Below are 25,826 nucleotides of genomic sequence, written 5' to 3' on the forward strand. Positions count from 1 at the left end.
CACCCATTTTCAGGTACCCCAAATTTGACAGGACTTCGTATTTTCTCCCCAAAATACTGCTTTATACCATTCTTCACCACTTCTGCAAAGATGCTAATTAGAGGCTATTGTACCAACTTAAGTACCCCAAATAGTTTTATCGGGCACTACTACATTGATCCCTAATGTTTCTGCATCTTTTTGGGGGTTCAGGCTGATTTCCCCAATTCTGACACCACTTTTCGACTGTTCTAACTTAGCGTGTCGCTGTTTTAACATTTTATGGAATTGAATAGGGCGAATAGCGGGTACGGGCACGATAAGTTTCTGCTGCTAAAATACGCGATGTAGGCGAAAAGTCCGGCATGCAAAACTTTATCGCCTATGCAAAACTAATTGAATACGGCCCTATATATAATACACACCCAACTTAGCGATAGATTTGCTTCCTTTTATTTTAAATAATAAAATGGTAAATCTATTGGAAACACTCCGGGGCGTATGTAATAGGAATCTGTTTATAATACCGACAGACGGGATCCAGGCGGTCAGAATCCCGACGCCTGCAACCCGACAGGGTTAACATACCGACACTTGGTGGTCGGTATGCTAACCCTCCCCCCCACCCCACTACTTACCTTCGGCATCGGGATTCTGACCGGCGTCTGTATTCTGGCGCTGTTAAATTAAGCGTCGTCATCCAGACTGCCGGGATGCCGAATGCATACCATGAAATAGGGGGCGATCTGCAGCCACTGCAGGAATTTCTGTGAGTCTTCCCGTATTTTTAAAGCGCCAATCATTTTAAAGGAAAAACCAGCTACAGATTGCACCCTATTACATAAGTAACACCACAGTAAACCTCCACCTTGCCCACCACCTGATGTCACCCTTCCTCATTCAGAAGCCCGCCACATACCCACACTTTCCTCATTCCCCCTCAACCCTAATAATCTCCTCTTAACTCTGTCCCTCTTTCCTGTGCCCTCATGAAAGCCAGAACAGTCTATAATAAACTGGTCCAACCATGTACTTGTCGTGCATTGTTTGTACTGTTAATAACTGTTTTCTTGTGTGCTCATTTGTTTATGTACTGTGTAAGGTGCTACGGAACCCTTGTGGCGCCATATAAATAAATGATAATAATAAGCCCCCAGGTGTGAGTTGCCCTCCATACAGAAAATGGGATCAGATCCCGAGTATTGCATCCCACACACAGAGGCTCAAAATCACAGGATTACTAAATAAATGAGTCTTGTAGACTGCCCATCTATATGTATGAATACCTACCAACTGTCCCAAATTGTAGATCCTGAAAGGGGAGGGTTGGAGGTAGGGTGTATTTTGTACTAATTCCACATGTATGAATGTTTGGTCGGTCCATACATCGTACAGCCTATCAAGTATTTGGGCAGTTGTTAGACACAGTGTTTGTTCCTGATTGGTCAGTCTGTCTAGGCATTCAGATGTGGAGTCACTGCGAAAACAAACTGTATTCAGATTTTTTTTGTTATTGAAGTAAAGAAATGCCGTATTGGCTGAGCCAAGAAGAGAAACACATAAACCAGGCACAATCACAGACTGGTACTAAATAAATAAAATACAGTAGGTTTTCATGCTATATTAGTGACAAGCTTAAATATTTCTCATTACAGGAATGGAGGAGCCCCATAAAAACCACCTCATAGAGCTCCAGTAAGATGAAGCAGCAGGTGACAAATATTTAGTGAGTAGGTGGTAATGCTGCTGTAAGCAATAATATTAAAATTAAATTATATTTACAGCTCTATGTTAAACTTCATTTTAACCAGCAATACATTATTTTGCCCAAAGCCACATATACACTAGACCTTTTGTATGAACTATATGGACGATAACTATATCGTTCAACAATATATTGTTCAGTGTGTATGCAGTGAACGATCAACGATATGCAGGCTAATCTGACGATATCGTCAATAATTTCCTGTCCAGAGATGTGGCAGGATGATTTCACTGAAAGATATCTTTAACGATATCAGTCAGTGTGTACACCCAATATCGTTCTTCCTGCACTACAGAAAGTTAAAGAGAAATCTTTCACCAGTATCGTTCATACAGCACATCGTCTAGTGTGTATGAGCCATAATAGTTCAACCAAAATCCTGCAGATTTGCTAATCTATGCAGCCCTATGCACCCGGTCATTTGTTTTTAAGTTTTGCAACGATCTCCTATTTCTCAGCTCATCCAACACAATCCATGTATACATCCTGTGATGGGAACAGCTTCACTCTTCTATTGTATCAGACCCACTCTTACCGTTTTTTTTTTTTTTTCCTTTGTGCTCCAAATAATAATTGGTTAAATATTTAACAACAGGCACCGAGAAGACATTAGAATTCTAGTGTTTCAATCTATAATTCAGCAGGTTTGCTACTAGTCGCTAGTTCAGTCTGCATCTTCTCACATCTTCATTCAGGATAATACAGAGCACGAAGCCTTCCAGACTGAAGACAAGAGCATAATTAATCACACTGGTGAAAGCATATGTCCTCCAAATAGCAGCCTATCAATTTTTCAGCTCCAAGCTTGAGTTACACAAGCAATTAACAAATGCCAAGATCTAGCTCCAGTATGAGTGTCACATATCTCCAGCCAGTCCACTCTATGGGCACAAATCCTCCACCCATCTGCCACTGGCTCCCAGCTATTGATCTGGTGCCTATGGGGTCTATTTACTTAGCTGTGTTAGGAGATAAAGTGAACAGAGTTAAGGTACCAGCCAATCAGCACCTGTCATTTTTCAAACAGAGACTGCACAGTTAGGAGATAAGGTACCAGCCAATCAACTAACACAGCTTAGTAAATAGACCACTATATATTATAGTGACACTTACGCTATTTTTTTTTTGTGTGTGTATTTAATAGCTTCATGTGTTTTATCTGAATGTAGTTACTTGATTCATATGAAATTATAGTGAATTTTCTGTGAAAAGAGATTCACCTGCTCAGGGGTTGATGTATGAACCAGTGAAAAGAATGGAGAAGAAGTTGCCCATAGCAACCAATCTAACCTATAATTTAATAGAATGTACTTGATAAAAGCTTCCTCAAAGCTGATTGGTTGCTAAGGGTAACTTCTCCACTGGTCCATTTCTCCACTCTTATCGCTTCTTGTCTGCTTCGTACATCAAGCCCACAGTTTGTTGTGTGGGTAAGTATTAAGGAGCAAATAGTTTGACATTACTATATGTTAAAGGCTGTGGGAGAGATGTACTAAGCTTTGGAAAGTGATAACTTGGAGTGATAAACTACCAGCTACTCAACTCCTAACTGTCATGTGCTGTGTTTGAAAAATGACAGGAGCTGATTGGTTGGTACTTCACTCGCCAGATCTTAGTACGTGTGTGTGTGTGTGTGTGTGTGTGTGTGTGTGTGTGTGTGTGTGTGTGTGTTTTACTGAGCTGTACAATATCTGGAAGAACTGAGGTAATTCTTTATAACTACACATTTCCACTACCTGTTTCACCTGCATGTAGCAGGCTGCTGTGGCTCAGGTTAGCTGGGGTACTCCAGAGAGCAGGAGTCCGTCTGTTTCCTGATTGTAAACCAAAACAAAATAAGCAGTTAATAACGGCAATACCTGCTTCAAGTAATAGAGGTCTAGTTAGGACCCCAGAATATGCAAATAACAAATTATTAAAAATATTACTGCGCTGGATGTACAGTCGTTCTCAATATATATATAAAATTTTATTAAATATTCAATATTGCTCTCTATTATGTAGACAAAAAAGGCTTGTTTGAATATCGCAAATAGATATTTAATTATAAAACATTATCTCAAAACATATAACATTTGTACATACAACATTTATAATATTAAAATAGTATCTAGTCACGCCTAGTGTGACTTCTTGTGTGTGTGTGTGTGTGTGTGTGTGTGTAAAAACACATAACTTCAAAAATAAAAATAATTAAATAAAATCTTAAAAAAATATAAATAGAATGGAAAGTTTTCATAGGATCCTTAGAATACTAAAGTCCAAACAGCATTTAATGCTTTGTAACACTTTGGTTCATAGATAAGTATCCATTTGAAAATATGTGGCAATTTGTTTCCACTATAGCAGTCTCACAGATGAGCCAGCAAGCCTGTTAATAATGGCTGAATGGTGTGTGGATGCAATCCGTGAACACTGGAGTTCCAGGAGTTCACTAGTCAGCTTGTATACCTGCCGTCAGGATGTAAATTACCTCAGTCTTTTAGTATTGAATATTCAGCACCTCAATATTATGTGGCCACTCCGGTGTGCGCAATCCATACGCCGCTTCCCTGCCACGGGATAGCAGCAGGAGGTAAAAACCAGCTTCTCAAGGTAATGAATGGCTGCTGTAGTGATGTAAGGCTGCTCTCACCAACAATGTGTATCCAGGATACTATCAGGAACCAGGTGTAGTGGAGATGATGACGTCAACGCGTTTCGTCCCACAATTGGGACTTTTCTCAAGTCTCGGTTGCATCCACACACCATTCAGCCATTATTAACAGGCTTGCTGGCACATCTGTGAGACTGCTATAGTGGAAACAAATTGCCACATATTTTCAAATGGATACTTATCTATGAACTAAAGTGTTACAAAGCATTAATTGCTGTTTGGACTTTAGTATTCTAAGGATCCTATGAAAACTTTCCATTCTATGTATATTATTTGAAGTTTTTATTTTATTATTTTTTAAGTTATCTGTGTTTTTTCACATACATAAAGTGTATATATATATATATATATATATATTTTATTAAGAAGTCGCACTAGGCGTGACTAGATACTATTTTAATATTATAAATGTATGTACAAAGGTTATGTTTTGTGATAATGTTTTATAATTAAATATCTATTTGCAACATTCAAACAAACCTTTTTTATCTACATAATAGAGAGCAATATTGAATATTTAATAAAATGTTATATATATATATATATTGAGAACGACTGTACAGTGCATCTGGAAAGTATTCACAACATTTAACTTTTTCCACATTTTGTTATGTTACAGCCTTATTTCAAAATGGAATAAATTAATTTTTGTCTTCAAAATTCTACACACAATACCCCATAATGAAAACGTGTAAAAAGTTTTGAGATTTTTGTAAATTTAATTTAAAAAAACACTAAGAAATCACATGTACATAAGTATTCACAGCCTTTGCCATGAAGCTCAAAATTTAGCTCAGGCGCATCCTGTTTCCACTGATCATCCTTTAGATGTTCCTACAGCTTAATTGGAGTCCACCTGTGGTAAATTCAATTGATTGGACATGATTTTGAAAGGCATACACCTGTCTATATAAGGTCCCACACTTTTCAGAGCACAAACCAAGCATGAAATCCAAAGAATTGTCTCGAGGCACAGATCTGGGGAAGGGTACAGAAAAATATCTGCTGCTTTGAAGGTCCCAATGAGCACAGTGGCCTCTATCATCAGTAAATGGAAGAAGTTAGGAACCACCAGGACTCTTCCTAGAGTTGGCTGGCCATCTAAACTGAGCGATCGGGGGAGAAGGGCCCTAGTCAGGGAGGTGACCAAGAACCCGATGGTCACTATGTCAGAGTTACAGCATTCCTCTGTGGAGAGAGGAGAACCTTCCAGAAGGACAACCATCTCTGAAGCAATCCACCAATCAGGCCTGTATATTAGAGTGGCCAGACAGAAGCCACTCCTTAGAAAAAAAGCACATGGCAGCCCACCTGGAGTTTGCCAAAATGCACCTGAAGGACTCTCTTGTCTGATGAGACAAAGATTGAACTCTTTGGCGTGAATGCCAGGATTTATGTTTGGAGCAATCCAGGCACCGCTCATCACAGTGAAGCATGGTGGTGGCAGCAGTATGCTGTGGGGATGTTTTTCAGCGGCAGGAACTGGGAGACTAGTCAGGATAGAGGGAAAGATTAATGCAGCAATGTACAGAGACATCCTGGATGAAAACCTGCTCCAGAGCGCTCTTGACCTCAGACTGGGGCGACGGTTCATCTTTCAGCAGGACAACGACCCTGAGCACACAGCCAAGATATCAAAGGAGTGGCTTCAGGACAACTCTGTGAATGTCCTTGTGTGGCCCAGCCAGAGCCCAGACTTGAATCCAATTGAACATCTCTGGAGAGATCTGAAAATGGCTGTGCACAAACGCTTCCCATCCAACCTGATGGAGCTTGAGAGGTGCTGCAAAGAGGAATGGGCGAAACTGCCCAAAGATAGGTGTGCCAAGCTTGTGGCATCATATTCACAAAGACTTGAGGCTGTAATTGCTGCCAAAGGTGCATCAACAAAGTATTGAGCAAAGGTTGTGAATACTTATGTATGTGTGATTCCTTAGTTTTTGTTTTTTTAAATTAAATTTGCAAAAATCAAACAAAAACTTTTTACACATTGTCATTATGGGGTATTGTGTGTAGAATTTTGAGGACAAAAATGAATTTATTCCATTTTGGAACAAGGCTGTAACATAAAAAATGTGGAAAAAGTGAAGCGTTGTGAATACTTTCCAGATGCACTGTACATCCAGTGCAGTAATATTTTTCATTATCTGTTTCCTGATTGTGAGTCATTCATCACATCTGGTAAACACACGATTGTGAGCTCAGTGGTGCAAAGTGCACAGGCAATGAGGTACGGCCGCATCATCCTGCACAAGGTCCTTGACAAATGGATGAGTGCATGTGTGTCAGCAACCTGAATACCAGTACATGAAATATCAATGTAAGTCATTGGAAAAATTAAATAAATAATAATAATAATGGTAAAAACTAATGGCGGAGTAGATACTACTGACTTGGTTGATAGAAGATTAAAAAAAACTTTGTATAGACATAAATACATATGTGACACTTGTAATACATAAATATATATAAAAATTATACACAATTTGAAAACTAAAAAGGTCAAAATCATGTTCTATTAAGGTAAAAAAAAATTGTACCCCGAGATTGCCCAACTTATGCTTCTGAAGAAGCGTGGGGGTATCCCACAACGAAACGCGTTAAGCCAACTATTACTGAGCCCAGAGATTGACAAACATCACTATCTGGACTAGTTCTTCTGTGGATGAATCTTTATAGCCTGCAACAACCATCAGCTTTCAACATATTACAAGACTTCCTGCTAATGGTCTGTACAGATTCCATATTCCCAGCGGATATTTATCCAGTTGCTGGATATTTTACAGGATATACAGTATAATTGTACACAATTCAGATCATTAGGATATATATATATATATATATATATATATATATATATATGTCTGAATGGATGATCAATATTTAATAAAGTTCCAACACTCAGGACCTCATTTTTTTTGGGACAATCTCAGGGTACTTTTTACTAGAGATGTGCGGTTCAGATTTACTCGGATATGTTTGGTTCTCATAAACGGCATCATATTGGCTAATCGGCTCTCAGCCAATAAGTTAAATCCAAACTTGCACTAATTTGGCGATAAGATCCAAATAAATCCGAACCTGCACATCTCTCTTTTTACCTTAGTAGAACATGAATTTGAGCTTTTAAATATCAGTGTATATTTTTATATGTATTACAAAGGTCATTTATATGTATGTCTATAACTATAGTTTTTTTTTCTATCTTCTTTCAACCAAGTAAGTAGTATCACTCAGTCATTAATTTTCACCATTATTTATTTAATTTTTCATACGATTTACATTATTTCCCATTTACGCTGTTCTCACCTCTCCACCTTAATTGACTTACACCCTCCTTTGAACAGCAGTGTTCTTTGCCTGCACCGCTGTGGTCAACTAACTATAGCTCATGAATACCACTGCAGGCCTGAGAGCAACAGGGAACCTTTCTAGTGGTTCGCTACTCTTGTGGGGCACTGTTTCCTGGCGTGGGTAGTGTACAGTGGTTTTCAACTCTACCCCCCCAAGAACCCCTAACTCTATCCACAAGGTACCCTAACAATCCAGGTTTTAAGGATATCCATTCTTGTGCATAGATGGTATAATCAAACTGACTGACGTACTAATTGTCACCTGTGCTTATGGATATCTTGAAAACATGGACTGCCTTGAGGACAGAGTTTGAGATCAGTGGCCCTAACAGGTCATGTTTTCAGAATTTCTGTCGGTGGCAAACAAGTGGACTAATTACTGACTTAGCAAAATTGATTAACTCATCTAACCATTAGTAAAGAAAACATGACCTGTTGGTTAACTTGAGGATTGGCGTGGAAAACCACTGCATTAGAAAGCTAAAACTAAGTATCTCTTTGTTGGTTCTGAGTCAATGTTTCCCAAACTCAGGGGTCGATTCAGACCCGGACGCTAAACTGCTCTCTCACGCAGTTAAAAGGGGTCGGATATGCAAATACCGTGATCGCACTGCCTGGTGGAAGGACGCCCTCTATGCCTTACAGAGCAACGGCAGAGCGAACGCACGGCAGTATAAAGGTGCCCACCTTTCTCTCTTAGCACACGTCATCTCCAGGAAGTGTGTGGTTAATCGGATACATCAAGAGCCATCGGAGCTGCAAGCAGTGCTTGAAGTAGACCTACCCCACTGCAAGCACTGCAATCAGTGCTGTCTAAAATACAACCAAGTGACGTGTACAAAGACGCTTCTATGCTAATTATGCACACCCATAAAACGCCATTTAGACGCCCAGACACGCCTGCGTTTGCAGCATTACTCCCAGTTCACAAGCACCTGCCCGTTACCACCCACAAATGGCACTGTCACTCAAAGTAGCGTCCAGTCTGTGTACTGCAAGAGCACAATTCCCGAGCGCAGTGAGTGACTCGTGCATATGCATATTGATGCATGCGCAAACGGGCGATTATCACCAATAGCGTGCGTCTGCTGCTTAGCGTCCGGGTTTGAATCAGGCCCTCAGTCCTTAAGGCACCCAAATATTTCCAAGGTTATTTATGCTTGAGCACAGATGGTTAAATCAAAATGACTAAAGGTGGGTATCCACTAGACGATACATTGGACAATTCGAACGATATCATAATTGTTCATCATCTGCAATATCGTCCAGTGGGTATGCCATCAACGACCAGCGATGCACACTTCTGCAGGTCGTTGACGATATCTTTCATCGCCCATGCTGACAGGACAACCTGACTATATTGTCAGGTTCTGCAAGTACGGGGATGAGAGAGGGTGTCGGCATTTAAAGATTTAGTTAATGATATCGCTCAGTGTGGAAGCTCAGTGTTGTTAACGACATTGACCACGGCCCTGCAGGGCAAACACTGGACGATATCGCTCATGGAGCTTATTGTTTAGTCGATACGTGCCCTAAGGTACTTATGAAGTTGCCTGTGCTCAAGCATGGACATATGGCCTGATTCACTACTGATCGCAGCTGCCATTACGCACACAGATCTGATGTGAAAATATGCTAATGAATGCAATTGCAATGCCAGCACAGAGATGCACACTATCGCTATCTCACATCCATAATTCCTTGCAATCCTGCGTATACATCGAGAACATTGAGTAACATCGACCCCTGACGCACAATTACAACAGGTCTGACCTTACTCAGAAATTGCTAACCATTGTCGCACGCAGTGAGTACTCAAGCTGCATATGACGTCACAGTGGCTAATTATTGCACGCCTAGGCAACGGCATTCAAATGGACAGTCAAGCCTGTTTCCCCGACCACTCCCGTCACCACCCCTATAAGCTGACCTCCTGTCACTCACTCTGCGATGTCTTTGTGGGAGCTCCGTGATTGCAATGCGATCACAATTCTGTGGATGCGCACTGCGATGCATGCGCAGTACGCAACAATTGGAAATCTGCGTGCGCTATCACAATAGTGATCTGTAGTGAATCAGGCCCATAGTCTTTAAACCTGAAATTAAGGTTTGGGAAACACTACTGAGTAATCAGATTACAGTATTCTTTCCTAACAAGTGTCTTCCAAAATTACAATGCTCCCCATCCACCTAATCGCTGGACAGTAACGGCCTTCTCACCAGTTCTGAAACCAAACAAGAATGTATTGACTGTTCTGGATCAATACCGGAGACATTTTCCAATACCACTAACCAGACCTCAGTTGAGTGACTTTCTTGTGGAAGAATGGTCTTCACTGCTCCTGCAGAAATACAGGTACTGACTGAGGGCCTGATTCAGAGCCGGACACTCTGACCAGAGCGTTCGCTCTGAATCAGGGCCCTCCTACCTAACATTGGAGCGGCCTCTTGGACACTGGCATAGCTGTGGGTTAGCACCCACAGCTTATGCGGACGTCCATGATGATGGTCGCGATGGCGGGCTTGCGACGAGACCCTGCGGTAGGGTCTCGCTGCCACAAGCCCTAGAGTGTTTTTGGCTCTATCAGAGCCAAAATCACTCCCACTGACATCACTAGTGGTCAGTGGGGCCGGACCCAGACGGTAGGCGTTCCCATGGGAACGCCTCCGTCTGGGCAGCCACGCCCCTGGCACGCCCACCAAAGGGGGCGTGCTGTCACTCACCATCGTCAGCACGCCCCCTTTGGTGCGAGACCCCGAGCGCCGGCTACCCTGTCGCTCGCCGGGTCTCGCGCATGCGCACGACGGAGCTCCCTCCGTCGTGCGCATGCGCATTTGGGAACCATCGACCCGCTTGCAAGCGTCCTGCGCTCGCGAGCGGGTCTGAATGAGACCCTGAGTCTGTGGAGTCAGACCTCTATGTTCCGTTGCACAATCTGTAGAAGTCACTACCTCTGTGATCTTGAACTGCATTGTTGTTTTCTGAAAGCTTTTGCATCAATGTTCATATTGCCCTTGCTCTGTAACAAATTTATAAACTTAAACTGAATTATTTTATCTATACTAATCTAATAAGAACGTTGTGTCTGTCAGTTTCTTCCAAGTTGGCGTAAAATAACTACTGAACCAATTTTCATTACATGCATCATTTTGTAGTGGAAACTCCTAGAAATAATCTGCATTTTGTTTCATATCGATCCGTCAAGTTAAAACTGAGCCATAACAAAGAAAAAACAAATAAAGGAGTTGACATCATCAATGCAAGAGCCAGGTATGGCACCATGCGTGTGGCCGGTAAGGGGTGGAGGGAGGGGTGTCTTGGGCCTGCATTCATTTGAATAGGATAAGCTACATAGTAGTCTGTGCACAGGGCACACAGTGATATAGGTGTGAGTGGTGGGTGAAGGTGCTGCTGCTGCCACCAGTCTGTATAGCACTGGTGGTCACATAGGCACTCCCGCAACAGGGCCCCTATGTAAAGCAATACAACTGGAACACCTTAAAAAAAAATTTTTTTTTTATATATATATATATATATATATATATATATATATATATATAGGCAGACGTAAAGCTGCATGCACACGTAACTATTTTGTTAGTGAATGATTTCGTTCAGTTTTTCCTTTGAAAAAAGTGAACAATTTTTGAAGTGTAATGGACGTTTTTTTTGAACGATGAACAAAATGGTCAGAATGGACAATGAACTACAAACGGGAAGTCGTTCATCGTTAGAACTCAGAAACTGAACGATTTTTTGAACAATGTCGTTTTAGTTAAATCGTTCAAAAAATCGTTACGTGTGTACGCACCTTTAGTGTGTGTGTCTATATATGCGTGTATGTATGTATATATATATATATATATATATATATATACACACACACACACGTTCTAAGTGAGATGCTTTTCTTTTAAAGGATTACCTGACCCTTAAAATTAAGTTTATTGCATGATTTATAATGTCAGCAGTTACATTGACCAAATACGTAGACTTCAACCGCGTAAAAGGAACAAGCATTTAAAATACATTTTTAAATGAATCACTTTAGTATGGACACAAAGAAATGAATGGAATTTGCTAACTAACATTTACACACTGAAACGCTAACCCGGAGCATCCTTTCATTTGCGTGTCAATATTAAAGCCTTTAAAATATGGCATTTTAGTCGCCCTTCTGACCTGCCCATAACGCCACTCCAGTGATTTCATACTTACCCAGATTCCTCCAGAGTAGTTAATTTTTTTTAAATGTATTTAAATCAAACATTAAAAAAATAATAATAGTAAACTTAGGTATTTATTATGTAGACATCTGTTTCCAGGCAATGTCTTTGGATAACCAGAATTTCATCACTTATACCCCTTTCCACCTAAATTCTGGGTCTGACCCGGAGTTGGAACAAAGTTCCTATCCGGATCAGACCCGGAATTTTGCCGGCGCTGACTCGGGATATTCCCAAGTCAACGCCGCTCACACCGCAGTCGGGTCTGCATAGACCCGGCTTTTGCGGAGTGAAAGTGGACGCTTGGAGATGACGTCATCTCCAAGCGCCACTGAAGTCGGACCAATCGGCCGGCTAGCAGCGCACTCCAGGTCATCGTGACCCGGAGTCCGCTGTTCCCATAGCAGGGTTTCACAGGCTACGCCCGTGTTAAACCCTGCTAGTTACCTGGGTTGGATTGCCGGGTCACTCGACCCGGCGATCCAACCCTCTGCCCTTTTACACCAGGGAGCTGCCCGGGTTAACCCTTCAAAAACCCAGGTTTTAGCTCCGGTGTAAAAGGGGTATTAGAAGCTGCTAAATATATTTATCAGAAAGTGTAATTTACCAGAATGGAGACCATAACTAAGATAATTATATACTTCCGTTTTACTGAAATAGAAAAAGGAACCAAAGAACTATTTCATGATGAAGCAAAGAATAAGATGTATACACAATAATGTTATACAACAGTGTGTATATAAGGTTCTGATGAGATTCACATAGTTAGCATCAGGTTTCACATATTTCGAAGGACAATGCTCTGGTGGAATTGGAAGACTTGGATTTATAACCTATAAACAGATTATTTTGTTCATGTATAAAATGATTAAAAAAAGAAATGAATACCACATCTATATGTTAAGTAATAAAATAAAGCAGTTTAATTGCAAAATGTAGGACAATGGATTGAATAAAATGGAAAGCACATGTAGTTGTAATGGGCTTGTTAGTTCCATACATACCAGACACTCCTCAATAACAACCTATAGTATAAATGTGGACCCAAACTATTTACTCCTGGTGCATTTGCTATAATAAAAGGTTACAGACACTCACCTTAAAGTTCTATCCATGGTAATGGTCATCTCATTTCGGACTGGGCATGGGATATGCCAGGTGCACATCTTTGGCCAGAGTACCCTTTGGCTGCCAGGTTTTCTGGCTTATGGTTTCCTACACCTTTGATGTGCAATTGTGAAGTGGTAGCAAATATACTAGATAACCTCCTATGAAAAATATGTCCAACAGGAGCTAAGGTGACTCAGTGAAGATTGGGACAGGTGGGAGAGGGGCATTTGTATAGTTGGGAGCAGGGTATGTTATAATACATCAATTCCAATCACCGTCCTGTCTACCATAAGTCTGAGAAGTGGTACATATATTAAAGGATGAACTCAACTGACAATCTTAATGTAAGACATATAGGGGCATATTCAACTGGGAGCGAGAATAGCAAAACTCCCGCACCTGCAAGGTTTTTCCTGCAGGTGCAGGATTTTGGATATTGAATTAGGTGCGAGTTTTTTTCGATTTTGAGTGCCGGGAGGTTTCTTCCTGGCACCTCCAGAGCAAGTCTGATTTTTCCTAAAATATTTAATTTTAGCAAAAATCAGAGGGACTTACTCTTGGATACGAGCGGCATCCTCCCTCCCCTCCCCCCTTAATTACTCGGAATCGGTATGAAATACCGCCGGCCGCAGGTTCGATTCCCGGCAGCACCTGAGCAGAGCCCGGCAGCTGAAGCCCGACAACGCTGGAAATTCTGATCGTCGCTAATGTAAGTATAAACTAACCTAACCCCCTAACCCTTCTTAGGGGTGCCTAACCCTAACCTCCCGCCCCCAAGTACCTAACCCTAATCCCCCCTAAGTGCCTAACCCTAACCCCCTCCTTCCCCGCTGCCTAAACCTAAGTCCCCCGGGCGGGTGCTAACCCTAGCCTAACCCTCCCGGGGGGGTGCCTAGCCCGAAGTCCCCCCCGGGTGCCCTAAACCTAAGCCTCCCCGCGGCTGTCCGCTCGCGGTGCCCGGCGTCCCTTCGATCGGGATGCCGGGGAAATGGCAGGCTTCTACATCTAGACGCCCTCGCCGGGATATGACAGTCGGGAAGCCGGCTGTCGGTATTAAGGCAGCCGGTTTCCCGATTGTATACCAATTACTCACCTTCTGCAGCACCGTCGTCTGCATCCAGTTGGGTCTGCAGCAGCAGTGAGTATGCAGTCTGTGTCAGTGTTTGTAAGTCTGTATGAGTGTGTGTTGTGTGTGCCCCCCGTAATGGCCGCTGGGAGAACCACATCTCACAGCAGCCCTTGTGCCTCCCTGCAGCCCCCAGGACTCCAGCAGCCCTGGAGGGGATGTCACAGGGAGCTACAGAGACCACCGGGCAGGTAAGTGTATAATTTTTTATATTTTTTTTTCCGCAGCGCTGGGTTTTCAGCTCTGAAAACCCTGAGACCACTTTTTAAAAAAAAATTTGATACCATTGGTATCAGGAGCTTGCATACCCATTGGGCACAAGGTTTTTTTTCCCTCGCTAAACCTTGCGCTCAATTGAATATGCCCCATAGAAAAGGTACTGGCGCACTTACCTTTAGCTGCCTTAGAGTCCAAACGATGGTGCCACCACCACCACCCAGAAACACAATAGATATGGAAATGCAAATGTCCAAACACCTTCGACGCTTCTAAACTTCTTCCTCAGGGCTGAGAAAGAGTCATAGAGCTTGAAACATGTTGGCAGCCGATTTAGACTAGCCTGCGTCTATATACATTGGGAACCACCCAAGGACACCTAGGAAGTGTGTGCTGAAAGGGAGAGGAGAATTCCGGAACCTCCCCATTAAAACTCGGTTTTAGCACCGATCTGGGTGCTCTCTATGGTATGGTTCCAGCTGTTATTCCATAAGGATAACTGAGAACATTTTATTTTTTGCATCAATCTGTTATGGCAGCATTGTGAGCTTAATGTATGCAATTTTAGACATTATGCTAATAAATGAGATTCATTTTGATATACTTCACTATTCTATGCCATTGTATATTTTTTTATGAGGGCGGTTTTGATCTGGTGAAAGATTGAATGCAGTTTCAAGAGATTTCTATTAAAAAAGACTTACCTCCATTACTGGGACAAAGGGCCTGATTCAGACCCGGACGCTATTTGCGGACGGTCGTTCCAAAAAAGGGGCCGGCTATTTAAATTGAGCTCTTGCTCTTTGCGGTGTGTTGACGCCTCTATGTCTGAGCGAGCGAGTGAGCGAAAAATGCGCTTGCTATTTTGTAAAGACTCCCCTTTGCCGTTCGCAACACACGTCATCTCCGGTATTTATTAGATTAATCAGGAACATCGAAAGGCATCAGAACTGCTCGCAGTGGTTGTGGTAGGTTTTTCCTACCGCAATCACTGCGAGTAGTTCAGGCTAAAAGACAACCAAGTGACGTGGTCGATGACGCTCCTTTACTAATTATGCACTCCCATTAAACGCCCTTTTTACCGTTAGGCACGCCTGCGTTCGGATCTCCACTCCCCCGTTTTCAAGCACCTTCCCGTTACCATCCACAAACGGTACATTCTGTCAATCAAATTAGCAGGCCTCGTTGTTTTGCGAGCGCACGATTTCCTACCGCAATGACTGGTTTGCGCATGCGCATTACGACCCATACGCATTTGTGCGAACATCGCTCAGAGCGAACGAGCGGCTCTGAATCAGGCCCAAAGTTCAAGGACATTTTGGAGCCTTTTCTTGTGACTAGAGTATGTTATCTTGCATCAATGATATCAACAAAAAAAGTTTAGCAGCGCCGAAGGTGTTTGGACATTTGCGTTTCCATAGCAATTGACAATATAAAGGCCTGTACACTCGGGGTGGGCAATAAGCAATTAAGCAATCCCCCAGCTGCTGTTGAACTACTAATCACAGCAACAGTTTTAACATGGGCATATAGCAAAACTGTGGCAGGGCATGTTGGGAGGTGTAGTTCTAAAACAGCTGGGGGCTGCTTATTGCCCACCCCTACTCTAGACGATGTCTAGTGTGTGCCGACCTCGCAAGCGTTGAGCCCAACTTACCGATGGCGATGGGGAAGGGGGGGGTAGCGAGGGCAATGCTGCATTCGGCAGCATGGCATCGCTTGCGACATCCTCAGATCTTTCTGCATGTACAAAAGATCTGAGGATGCAACGGGCGACCTGCGGGAGCGCACATCGGGATCGCGATATTGGGTACACACTACACGATTTGTCGTTCGGATACATTGGAATCGGCCAAGTCGTTCAAAATATAGTGTAGTGTGTACCCAGCATTAGTTATATTTACTTTTGGAAGACCTTTTCCCATTTGTTAACGGATGTAGAGGCTTGGGGCTGGTCCCCTGCTGTGTTGTCCTTTTCCTGTATAAAATGGCTGATGGTTCTATCCGCCTGCAGGACGGTCATCCTATATTGTCAGGATATTGTGGAATATGGGCACTTTGCTGATTGTTGGATAGTATGACATGCACTGGAAAGGTTTCTGCTTTGTTTTGTGAAAAAACAAAAACACACACACATATATATATATATATATATATATATATATATTTACAAAAAAAAAAAAAAAGGTTTGATGCGCCTCTGTAAGGGACATACCATCTTCAGCAGCGTGGTGTGGCTGTATCCTCTAACACCTAGAGGAATGTACTTCTGAAGAACATCTGTATGCTGTGTGTATTCCTGGTAACTTTCACTGAGAATAGGGTTCTTTTCAGGGTATATATTTGGGGCTAAACATATACTTGCATCCTGTGACCACAAGCATAGTGCAAAATGCTCTTTTGTTCTCTAGCTGTTGCATAGTTTGACCCAGTGTCTCCAAGCTGCATCCTCTGCTTGCTACCAAGCGCAGACTGGTCCGTAGTAAGTAGCCAATAGGAAATTAGCCCACACCAACCAGCAGCATGAACACACATACCCAGAAGCAAGCAGTTTCAGTTGCCAATGGTAGGAGCCCAGAAAAAGCAGCTGCAGGTGTCTGTGTAGAAGACTGATCACAGCAACAAGTTACCTGCCCACAATCAGTAGGAGGAGTCAGTAATAGGCCATTACTGCTGGTCAGCGGGAATCCCTGTACTTTAGGAGTGGAATTTTACAGATGACTTCTGGTGCTTCAGGTAAGGCTTTCTCCCCATTCACTATGCTGCTCCTGGCTTTCCCTGCCTGAATAATGTTTAGCAGTGCTGCTCCTAGGGGCCATTATGAAACAACACTCGGCGATCATGTCCATCTACAGGATATTACAGACCAGAAGTATATTTTCTGTTATTCCTTCTGGGTGTCACAATTTAAATATATTTTTTATAAATTCATTCAAATAACTACTGATGAATATTTATTCTGCAAAACCACATTGTTATTATACTGTATGGATAATATATTCACCACAAACCATGAGAATTATTTGCATTTTGCTTATGACAACACCGGTGAGTAAATACAGGTGATCTCTCTCTTATCCAGGATGTTTGGGGTGTTCAGTGTTCTGAATAAAGGTTTTGGTTCACAATTTGGAGCACATCTAAACTGCTCTTAACAGTGCCCATGGGAAAAATCACTTATGTTTCTGGATAAAGGAACTAAAAGATATAAAAACCCATATATTTAAATTTATTTTTAATATCATCAGATTAAAGTGGTGCCCAACATAGATTTTTATTATTAAATCTATGATGTGGTGTGGGTGTTTTACTCAATACATTTCTAATAAGACCTCCGGTGAAAAGCATTCACTTAGGGGCCATGGGTGGGGCTTGTTTCTTGCAGATACATGATCAGAACACAACAGTAGGCACTTATGGTTAAACACACCTGAATAGTAAAACTGCAGCTTGGATAAGGGCACCTCATCTTGCAATTGACGGAATGAATAAATGAACCAAAAATGGTATAGTATGGTTCAAACTGTTGTAGAACTACTTACTGCCATGTTGTGAATGGCTACTCTAGGAATTAGCCACATGGTTGAGGCGTGAGATCCCTTCTCGTGCGCCTCATGTCCTATGCTCATCATTAGTTCCTGGTGAAACGATAGATGCAGTCCCAAGAATACTGATTTGGCTCACAAAATAGCTGCTTCCATTGTGTCTAGGCCATTTGATGCAGTGTAATACTACAATAATTAGACTGAATGTTATAGAACACACACAAAGCAAATAAATAGTGATCTGTACATGCCACTTATGACAGACCGTTTACCACTAGGATAAAAAATAAATACTTTTATTGCCTAGTTGAACAAGCAGAGGCATTATCAATAACATGCCCATCATCACACAGTGTCAGCACAACAACCAAGGTGACCATTACATACTAGTCTTTATATAGCACCTAGAAGCCAGATTAATGTAGAGACAGTGGCACCTTATCACTGCAGTTGTGGTTTAGCTCCACCTCCCATAATGCTATGCAAACAAACTTCAGTATAACTCGAGACAATGCTGGGGAGCGTGCAGTTTCCCCTCCCCAGTCTAGCAGCTGACGGACACTTGGATGTTTACTCATTTACTCCTATATACCTGAGTGCTGGTATCAAAGACAGAAGACTGGAAAAGGTGCAGCCTGGCACTCTGCACCAAATGCTACAACATACCTGTGGATGCATTCAGAGGAAAGACCATCCTAATATCTACAGCGTTACCAATGACAGATCAACAGCTTAAAGGCTCATATGTCCCATCTTGTCATTGTGAATGATCTGTAACGCTACATATTAACGCAACAGCTGTCACCAAACTGAAAATAAATGTGTTGTTCACAACTACTAACATGTTTCACTGGATTTTAAAATTCAATCTGAAGAAACTTTTTTTTTTTTCTTTAACAGTATAATTTCCTATACTAACCACTCCGTGTCAGCATGGGGAAGGGAACGTCCCACTTCATTCAAATGTATTTAGCATTACTTAAGGATGCTAAACCTCTTTCCTGCTCATTTCATTACTGGTTGAATTTAAATGTAAAAGACTTAAATACATTTTAAAACCAAATTGGAAATTAAACAAAATACATAACTGCTAAACAAGCTTTAAAAATATGAAAAAACAAAAGATAAATCGTGAACCGTGAAAATATGAATATGGGGGTCAAATTTATATAATAATAATAATAATTAAAAAAAAGTGGCTGAGTACCGGAAAGAAAGAAGAGGAGTCTGCAATCATGCCCGAAAAATACTCATGCCGGTCATGTTTGCAGTACAGGAACTCAGAGTGTGTTATGGGAAACTAACTTACCCAACAGATCTCCCTTTATCCATGTTTAAATTCAGATTGCAAAATGCTTGATCTGTGCCATTTGGTTTGAATTAAAAAAAATAATAATAATTACAAATTAAAATGTAGAAGGATGATGTTCCTCAATTATAGTATGTCTTGTACATTTTAAAATGACAGTTTTCAAAAATGTACTTCTATGTAGGTTTAGTCAGTGACTAACACTACAGAGCTACATGTCACAGACAACTATAATGGTAATCATTGCTGCATTTACCTACCAAATGCAAACTCAGTTAGGATTAGTGCATATGAACACTGCCTATTAAACCCAATACGTTTTAGGTTAAGGACTGCCAATAACAAAAATTGGGACTCCCCTTGAAAAACCAGGACACATGAGCCCTAAAACCCAAAGTAGGTAATCAAGACAGGAAAAAACTACAATAAAGAAAAGTTACAGAATGCAAAATTGCAACACTACGGTACATATTAGTGCAAAACTGAAAGTGTCATTTTAAAAAAGGACAGCCATCTTGACACATTTAGCACAGTCTCTAAACAGTGCCCTGGAAGAGGTAACCCATATGTATATAGGCTCTATTAATTTTTTTTTATACAAATCTTATAATCAGTTTTAACGTTACATATTTTCTGTGCCAAATAAGAGAAGAATAAAAAAAAATTAAAAAAAAAAAAACACAAAAAACAAACAGTCACCTATATAAAAGTTTTGCTCTCTGCAAGTCAAGCTATCTTCTCTCCATTGTGTAAAAAGTTATTTAGGGGAGATGTAATGCCATGAATCATGTTAACGGTGACCAGTGTACGCTTTGAACCACGAGGTGACTGAAGCGGCTGCAGAGGAAATCATGCCACCAGTGCTGCTGCTAGCGATGGGTTGTGACATCATCGTACTCTGGCTCTCCAGCATTTCCAGTGGCTGAGATGGGATGTCACAGAACTTGGGACTTGGCAGATTCTCCCAGTCAGTACCCAGATCAGTTTCTTCATCACTGATGTGTTCGTCTCCACTCTCATCGCTCTCGCCGGCCCCACTGGGATCTACAAATTCCATGGAGTCTTCTAGATCGGCACTAATTTCAAATGGCCCAGACCTAAGTAACAGAAAACAGAACATTTTCTCTTGCTCCAGAGAGCCAACACTACGTCCGCTGACAGAGTACACGTGAGACCGGACGGAGTATTTGTGTGGAATTAAACTTTTAAAAACAATATGAATTCATTCGGAAACCTGTGGTCACTAGTAGTAGATCACTGCAGAACATTTCATTTATTTAATAAAGGGGGTGTTGAGAAATGAACAAAATTATCAGTTTCCTCTACATTTGAATCTGCCAGAACAAATGGAAATACATTCAAGATGAAACAGTACAGGCACATGGATCTAACATTCATGTGTCACCACCATGATTACTGGAGAATCCTATAGCCGAACAGTGCTAATCTGCACACCACTATGGGGAGTGAGGGAAATTAGTGATGTTACTGGTCACAAAGTGCCGTCACCCAACTGTTCCGCAGGCACTTTGCGGCCTCTGCGCTGAAATTAATGCCCATAAAACGGGCTCTCTTCTTAACCGCTCACTAACACAGCTGGAGAGGGACAGCTATTACACCTCTGAATAGTCACCGGTCTATAAAGACATGTATGATAGGAAACAGTATTTATCTTCCAGCAGAACCCCAATGGCAAACGCTCTAGATTATATGAATGCTAGTACCACTTTTTACGCAAAACCTAAATACCCGGGATTTTGCTAGTGCACGTGCACCGACCTGGGTCTAGACTATGCGTGATAGGGGCCGACCCGGGTCAGAGTCTCAGGTCTGCAACCTTGCTCTGTACTAGGGTTTGGGACTGAGACCTGGGAAATTCACGGGTTGATAAACGTGTACTTCCCGGGTTTTCGGTCTGAAAAGAGTATTACAGAAATCCCATGAACAGCTCCTGCAGGCTGATCATCATTTATACAAAATTTTCAGTAAGTGCTGCACTCTCATTATTTCATGTAAACAACCAAATGTCATAGATAAATACAGTGGGGCAAAAAAATATTTGGACAGCCACCGAAATCACATTGTATGATTTTTAAACAATTTATTTGTATATTCTTGCGGAAAATAAATATTTGGACACCTACCAACCAGCAAGAATTCTGGCTTTCACAGACCTGTTACTTCTACTTTAGGAAGCTCATCTATCCTCCACTCTTTGCCTGTATTAATGGCACCTGTTTGAGGGTGTGGACAGGTGTCTGTTATACAGATAACCAGTTCAAACAGTCAGACTGCAACCTCTCCACTATGGCCAAGACCAGACAGCTGTCTAAGGACACCAGGGACAAAATTGTAGACCTGCACAAGGCTGGGATGAGCTACTCGACAATAGGCAAGCAGCTTGGTGAGAAGAGATCAACTGTTGGGGCAATTATTAAAAAAATGGAAGAAAAACAAGATCACTGACAAGCTCCCTCGACCAGGGGCTCCAAGTAAGATCTCACCTCGTGGGGTATCAATGATCTTGAGGTGAGGGATCAGCCCAGAACTACACGGGGGAACCTGGTAATAACCTCATGAGAGCTGGACCACAGTCACTCACAAATGTTACCATTAGTATCACACTACGTCGTCATGGATTCAAATCCTGCAGCGCCCGAAAGGTCCCCCTGCTTAAGCCAGCACATGTCCAGGCCTGTCTAAAGTTTGCCCGTGACCATCTGGATGATCCAGAGGAGGATTGGGAGAATGTCATGTGGTCAGATGAGACCAAAATAGAACGCCATGTTTGGAGGGAGAAGAATGATTAGTGGCATCCCAAAAATACCATACCCACTGTGAAGCATGGGGGTGTATACATCATGCTTTGGGGATGCTTTTCTGCAAAGGGGACAGGACGACTGATCCGTATTATGGAGAGGATGAATGGGGCCATGTATCGTGACATTTTGGGCAAAACCTCCCTCCCTCAGTAAGCGCATTGAAGATGCAACGTGGCTGGGTCTTGCAGCATGACAATGACCCCAAACACACCGCCCGGGCAACTAAGGAGTGGCTCAGTAAGAAGCATTTCAAGGTCATGGATTGGCCTAGCCAGTCTCCAGCCCTCAACCCAATACAAAATCTATGTAAGGAGTTTAAAGTCCGTGTTGCCTGGCGACAGCCCCAAAACATGACACATCTAGAGAAGATCTGCATTGAAGAGTGGGCCAAAATACCTACTGCAGTGTGTGCAAACCTGGTCAAGAACTACATTAAACGTTTGATCTCTGTAATTGCCAACCGAGGTTGCTTTACAAAGTATTGGAGTTAAACTTTTTGCTTGTCCAAATATTTATTTTCCGCAAGAATAAACAAATAATTTGTTTAAAAATCATATAATGTGATTTCTGGAAATTTTTGTTCTGATTCTGTCTCTCACAGTTGAAGTGTACCTATGATGGAAATCACAGGCCTCTCATCTTTTAAAGTGCAACAACTTGCACAATCGGTGGCTGTCCAAATACTTTTTTGCCCCACTGTAGGTGCATCAATAGCCATTTCGGGACAGGCAGAAAGCCACAACAAATCTGAATGTAGGTGAAGGTATGCTCAGCACGATTCAGGGCAGCTGGCTCCTGTACACCAGAAATCCTGCAATAAAGCCTTTATAGGGGGGGGGACAGAGACACTACTGCACATCTGCATGGGGCTATAGCACATTACTAGTTCAAAACAGTTACTTATCTTTATAGTGTTTTTTGCAGTTTTCAAAAGAACAAATCTATATCAGAAATGGATAATTCTCTGAAAGGCATCCTTTATTCCTAGCATGATGTAATGCAATGGTCATACACACATGACATCTGGTGTACGGATGGCAAAACAACACTGCCTCTATAAAACAATGCCGTCTCAAATATCTCCACTTCTGAGTGGATGGGAATCCGTCACACGTGTATTAGTGAAAGAGATTAGTGTCCATTTCATATCAAGACATGTATTTAGAGCTTAGTTACAGCAGATAATACAAAGCAATTTTTTTTTGCTTACATACTTTGTAGGAGCATATTTTGGGCTTTGTGATGTCTGCCAGATTACTCCAATGATATCAAAAGGAGTTTTCGGCAGCAACATGTTTTTTCCCAGCTTCAGATGAAATATTAGGAGTGTAATAGCTGGCAATTACCCTGGTATTACCAGCATTTGAGTATATTTTACATGAGGGAATTTATTATGTTGTGCAGTGGCATATTAGCAGACAAGGTGGAGATTCCCATGTACACTATGGGGCTTAGAGGCCCGCCATATAGGCAATGGAAAGTCTTCGTAAGAGACTGGCATTTTTTTGTGCAGCTAGCATTTTTTTTTTCCCTTTACCCTAAGATTTTAGTCTTGGCAAGGTATTGGCCAACCCTCTACAAAAAATGACAGTTATGTAAGAAATTACCTTTGTTAACTCTCTTTCTTCGAAGCCCATAGGGTCAACAACAGGGAGACCTTGGGGTGTAGGTGATGGATCTGGATTCCAGGCACCACGCAGTTAACGCTTTCAGCTTCCAGGACTCAACGGCCCATCCTCCCTATACCCCGCCTCCGAACCACAGGCACCTCAGTTGGTAAGTAGCTAAAGGCCGGAGGAGGACAAGAGAGAAGGAAGACTGGTACACACTTGAATCACACTCTCAGAGAAGGAGACGGGAAACCGGTGACCAGAAATATAGCCCATATGAAGCCAGGTGCGTCAGGGCAGGTGCCCTGTGGACTTCGAAGAAAGAGTTAATAAAAGGTAAGTTCTTACCATAACTCATTTTCTTCCATAGGCTCCACAGGGAGACATTGGGGATGTCCCAAAGCAGTCCTTTTAAGGGTGGGGACACTCCTGCGCTCAGAGGAGAATCCGGCGCCCAAAGGAAGCATCCTGAGAGGTAAAGGTATCACATGCATAGAACCTTAGAAAGGTCTGAATGGAAGACCACGAGGCCGCCTTACAAAGCTGAACAGCCAAGGCGCCACAGCGAGCCGCCCACGAGGGGCCCACAGACCGAGTAGAATGAGCAGTAACAGAAGCCGTAACAGGCAGGCCTGCCTGTGAGTAAGCCTCTGAGGATAGTCATACAAAGCCATCTGGCCAATGTTTGTTTATTGGCTGGCCATCCCTTCTTGTGAAATCCATAGAGCACAAACAAGGAGTTCGATTTCCGAAGGGAACTGGTACTGTCCACCTGAATCCTGAGAGCGCGGACCACATCCAATGAGGCCTCACCAGCCGAGAGGTCTGGTGACTGAAAGACCGGTACTATAATTTCCTGATTTATATGGAAATTAGAAACCACCTTAGGAAGAATATATGGGCAAGTGCAAAGCACAGCCCTGTCCTGGTGAAATATCAGAAAGAGGGGACGACAGGAGAGCGCCCCCAATTCTGACTCCCTCCTGGCAGTGCAATAGCCAGAAGAAAAAGAGTCTTCGCTGTGAACCACTTGAGTTCCACAGAATCCAATTTCAAATGGAGGACCCTAGAGGGCACGAAGAACTGACAAGCGACTGGAGGGACAAAGGGAGGTTGTATCCGGAGGACACCCTGGAGGAAGGTGTGGACATCCGGTAGTGAAGCAAGTCTACGCTGGAACCAAATAGATAGAGCAGAGACATGCACTTTCAGTGAAGCAAGGTGAAGTCCAAGGTCCAATCCAACTTGAAGGAAGGCCAGGACTCTGGAAATCCTAAACACTTGAGCATCGTAGTTTCTGGTACAACGTCATTGGAAACACACTCTGGTAGACCTGAGCAGAGGCTGGCTTACGCGCTCTGAGCATAGTGTTGACTATAGAGCTAGGAGATTCTTTGGACCTCAGGAGGGATGTCTCAAGAGCCACGCCGTCAAAGACAGACTACCCAGGTCCGGGTTAAGGCAAGAGGTCTGATACAATAGGTCCGGACGTTGAGACAGCAGGAACGGAGTACTGATGGAGAGACTCCAAAAATCTGAGTACCAGTGATGTCTGGGCCAAGCTGGAGCCCCCAGCAGGACAGTACCTCTGTCTTGTTTGAACTTCCGCAGGACTCGAGGAAGAAGGGAGACCAAAGGGAACAGGTACAAAAACTGGAAGGTCCACTTCACTAACAAAGCGTCAACAAAGGTAGCTTCGGTATCTCTTGTTCTGGACCTGTACACCGGCAGTTTGTGAGTGTGTCGGGAGGCCATGAGGTCTCCCTCTGGGAGGCCCCATCTGCTCACTAGGAGTCGAAACACCTCTAGGTGAAGAGATCATTCCCCAGGATGCACTTCGTGACGGCTGAGGAAGTCTGCTTCCCAAATGAGAACTCCTGGAATGAACACTGCAGAGATGACCGGGAGGCGACCCTCGGCTCATGTCAGAATGTGACACAAATGTCATTGCTGCCCAACTCAGAGTGTCTCCTTGATGATTTATGTAAGCCACTGTTGTGGCATTGTCAAACTGAACCTGTACAGGTTTTCCGTGAAGTATGTGCTGGGCCAGTTTGAGGGCCCTATAGACAGCTTGAAGTTCCAATATGTTGATTGGCAGGGTTGAT

General features: G+C 42.5%; 1 protein-coding gene across 1 annotated transcript in view; it reads right to left on the minus strand.

Annotated features, from left to right (window-relative positions):
- Positions 1–17,443: 17,443 nt before the first annotated feature.
- ATG14 (autophagy related 14) overlaps positions 17,444–25,826 on the minus strand; it is a 58,005-nt gene continuing 49,622 nt past the window's right edge. Inside the window, exon 10 of the mRNA XM_088461393.1 lies at positions 17,444–20,383. Coding sequence (XP_088317519.1) covers positions 20,077–20,383 — 307 coding nt within the window. The 3' untranslated portion in view covers positions 17,444–20,076. The remainder of the gene's footprint in view (positions 20,384–25,826) is intronic.

This window comes from Taudactylus pleione, unplaced genomic scaffold (genome assembly GCF_031769625.1).
Source record: "Taudactylus pleione unplaced genomic scaffold, aTauple2 ptg001041l, whole genome shotgun sequence".
Classification (NCBI taxonomy): Eukaryota; Metazoa; Chordata; class Amphibia; order Anura; family Myobatrachidae; genus Taudactylus; species Taudactylus pleione.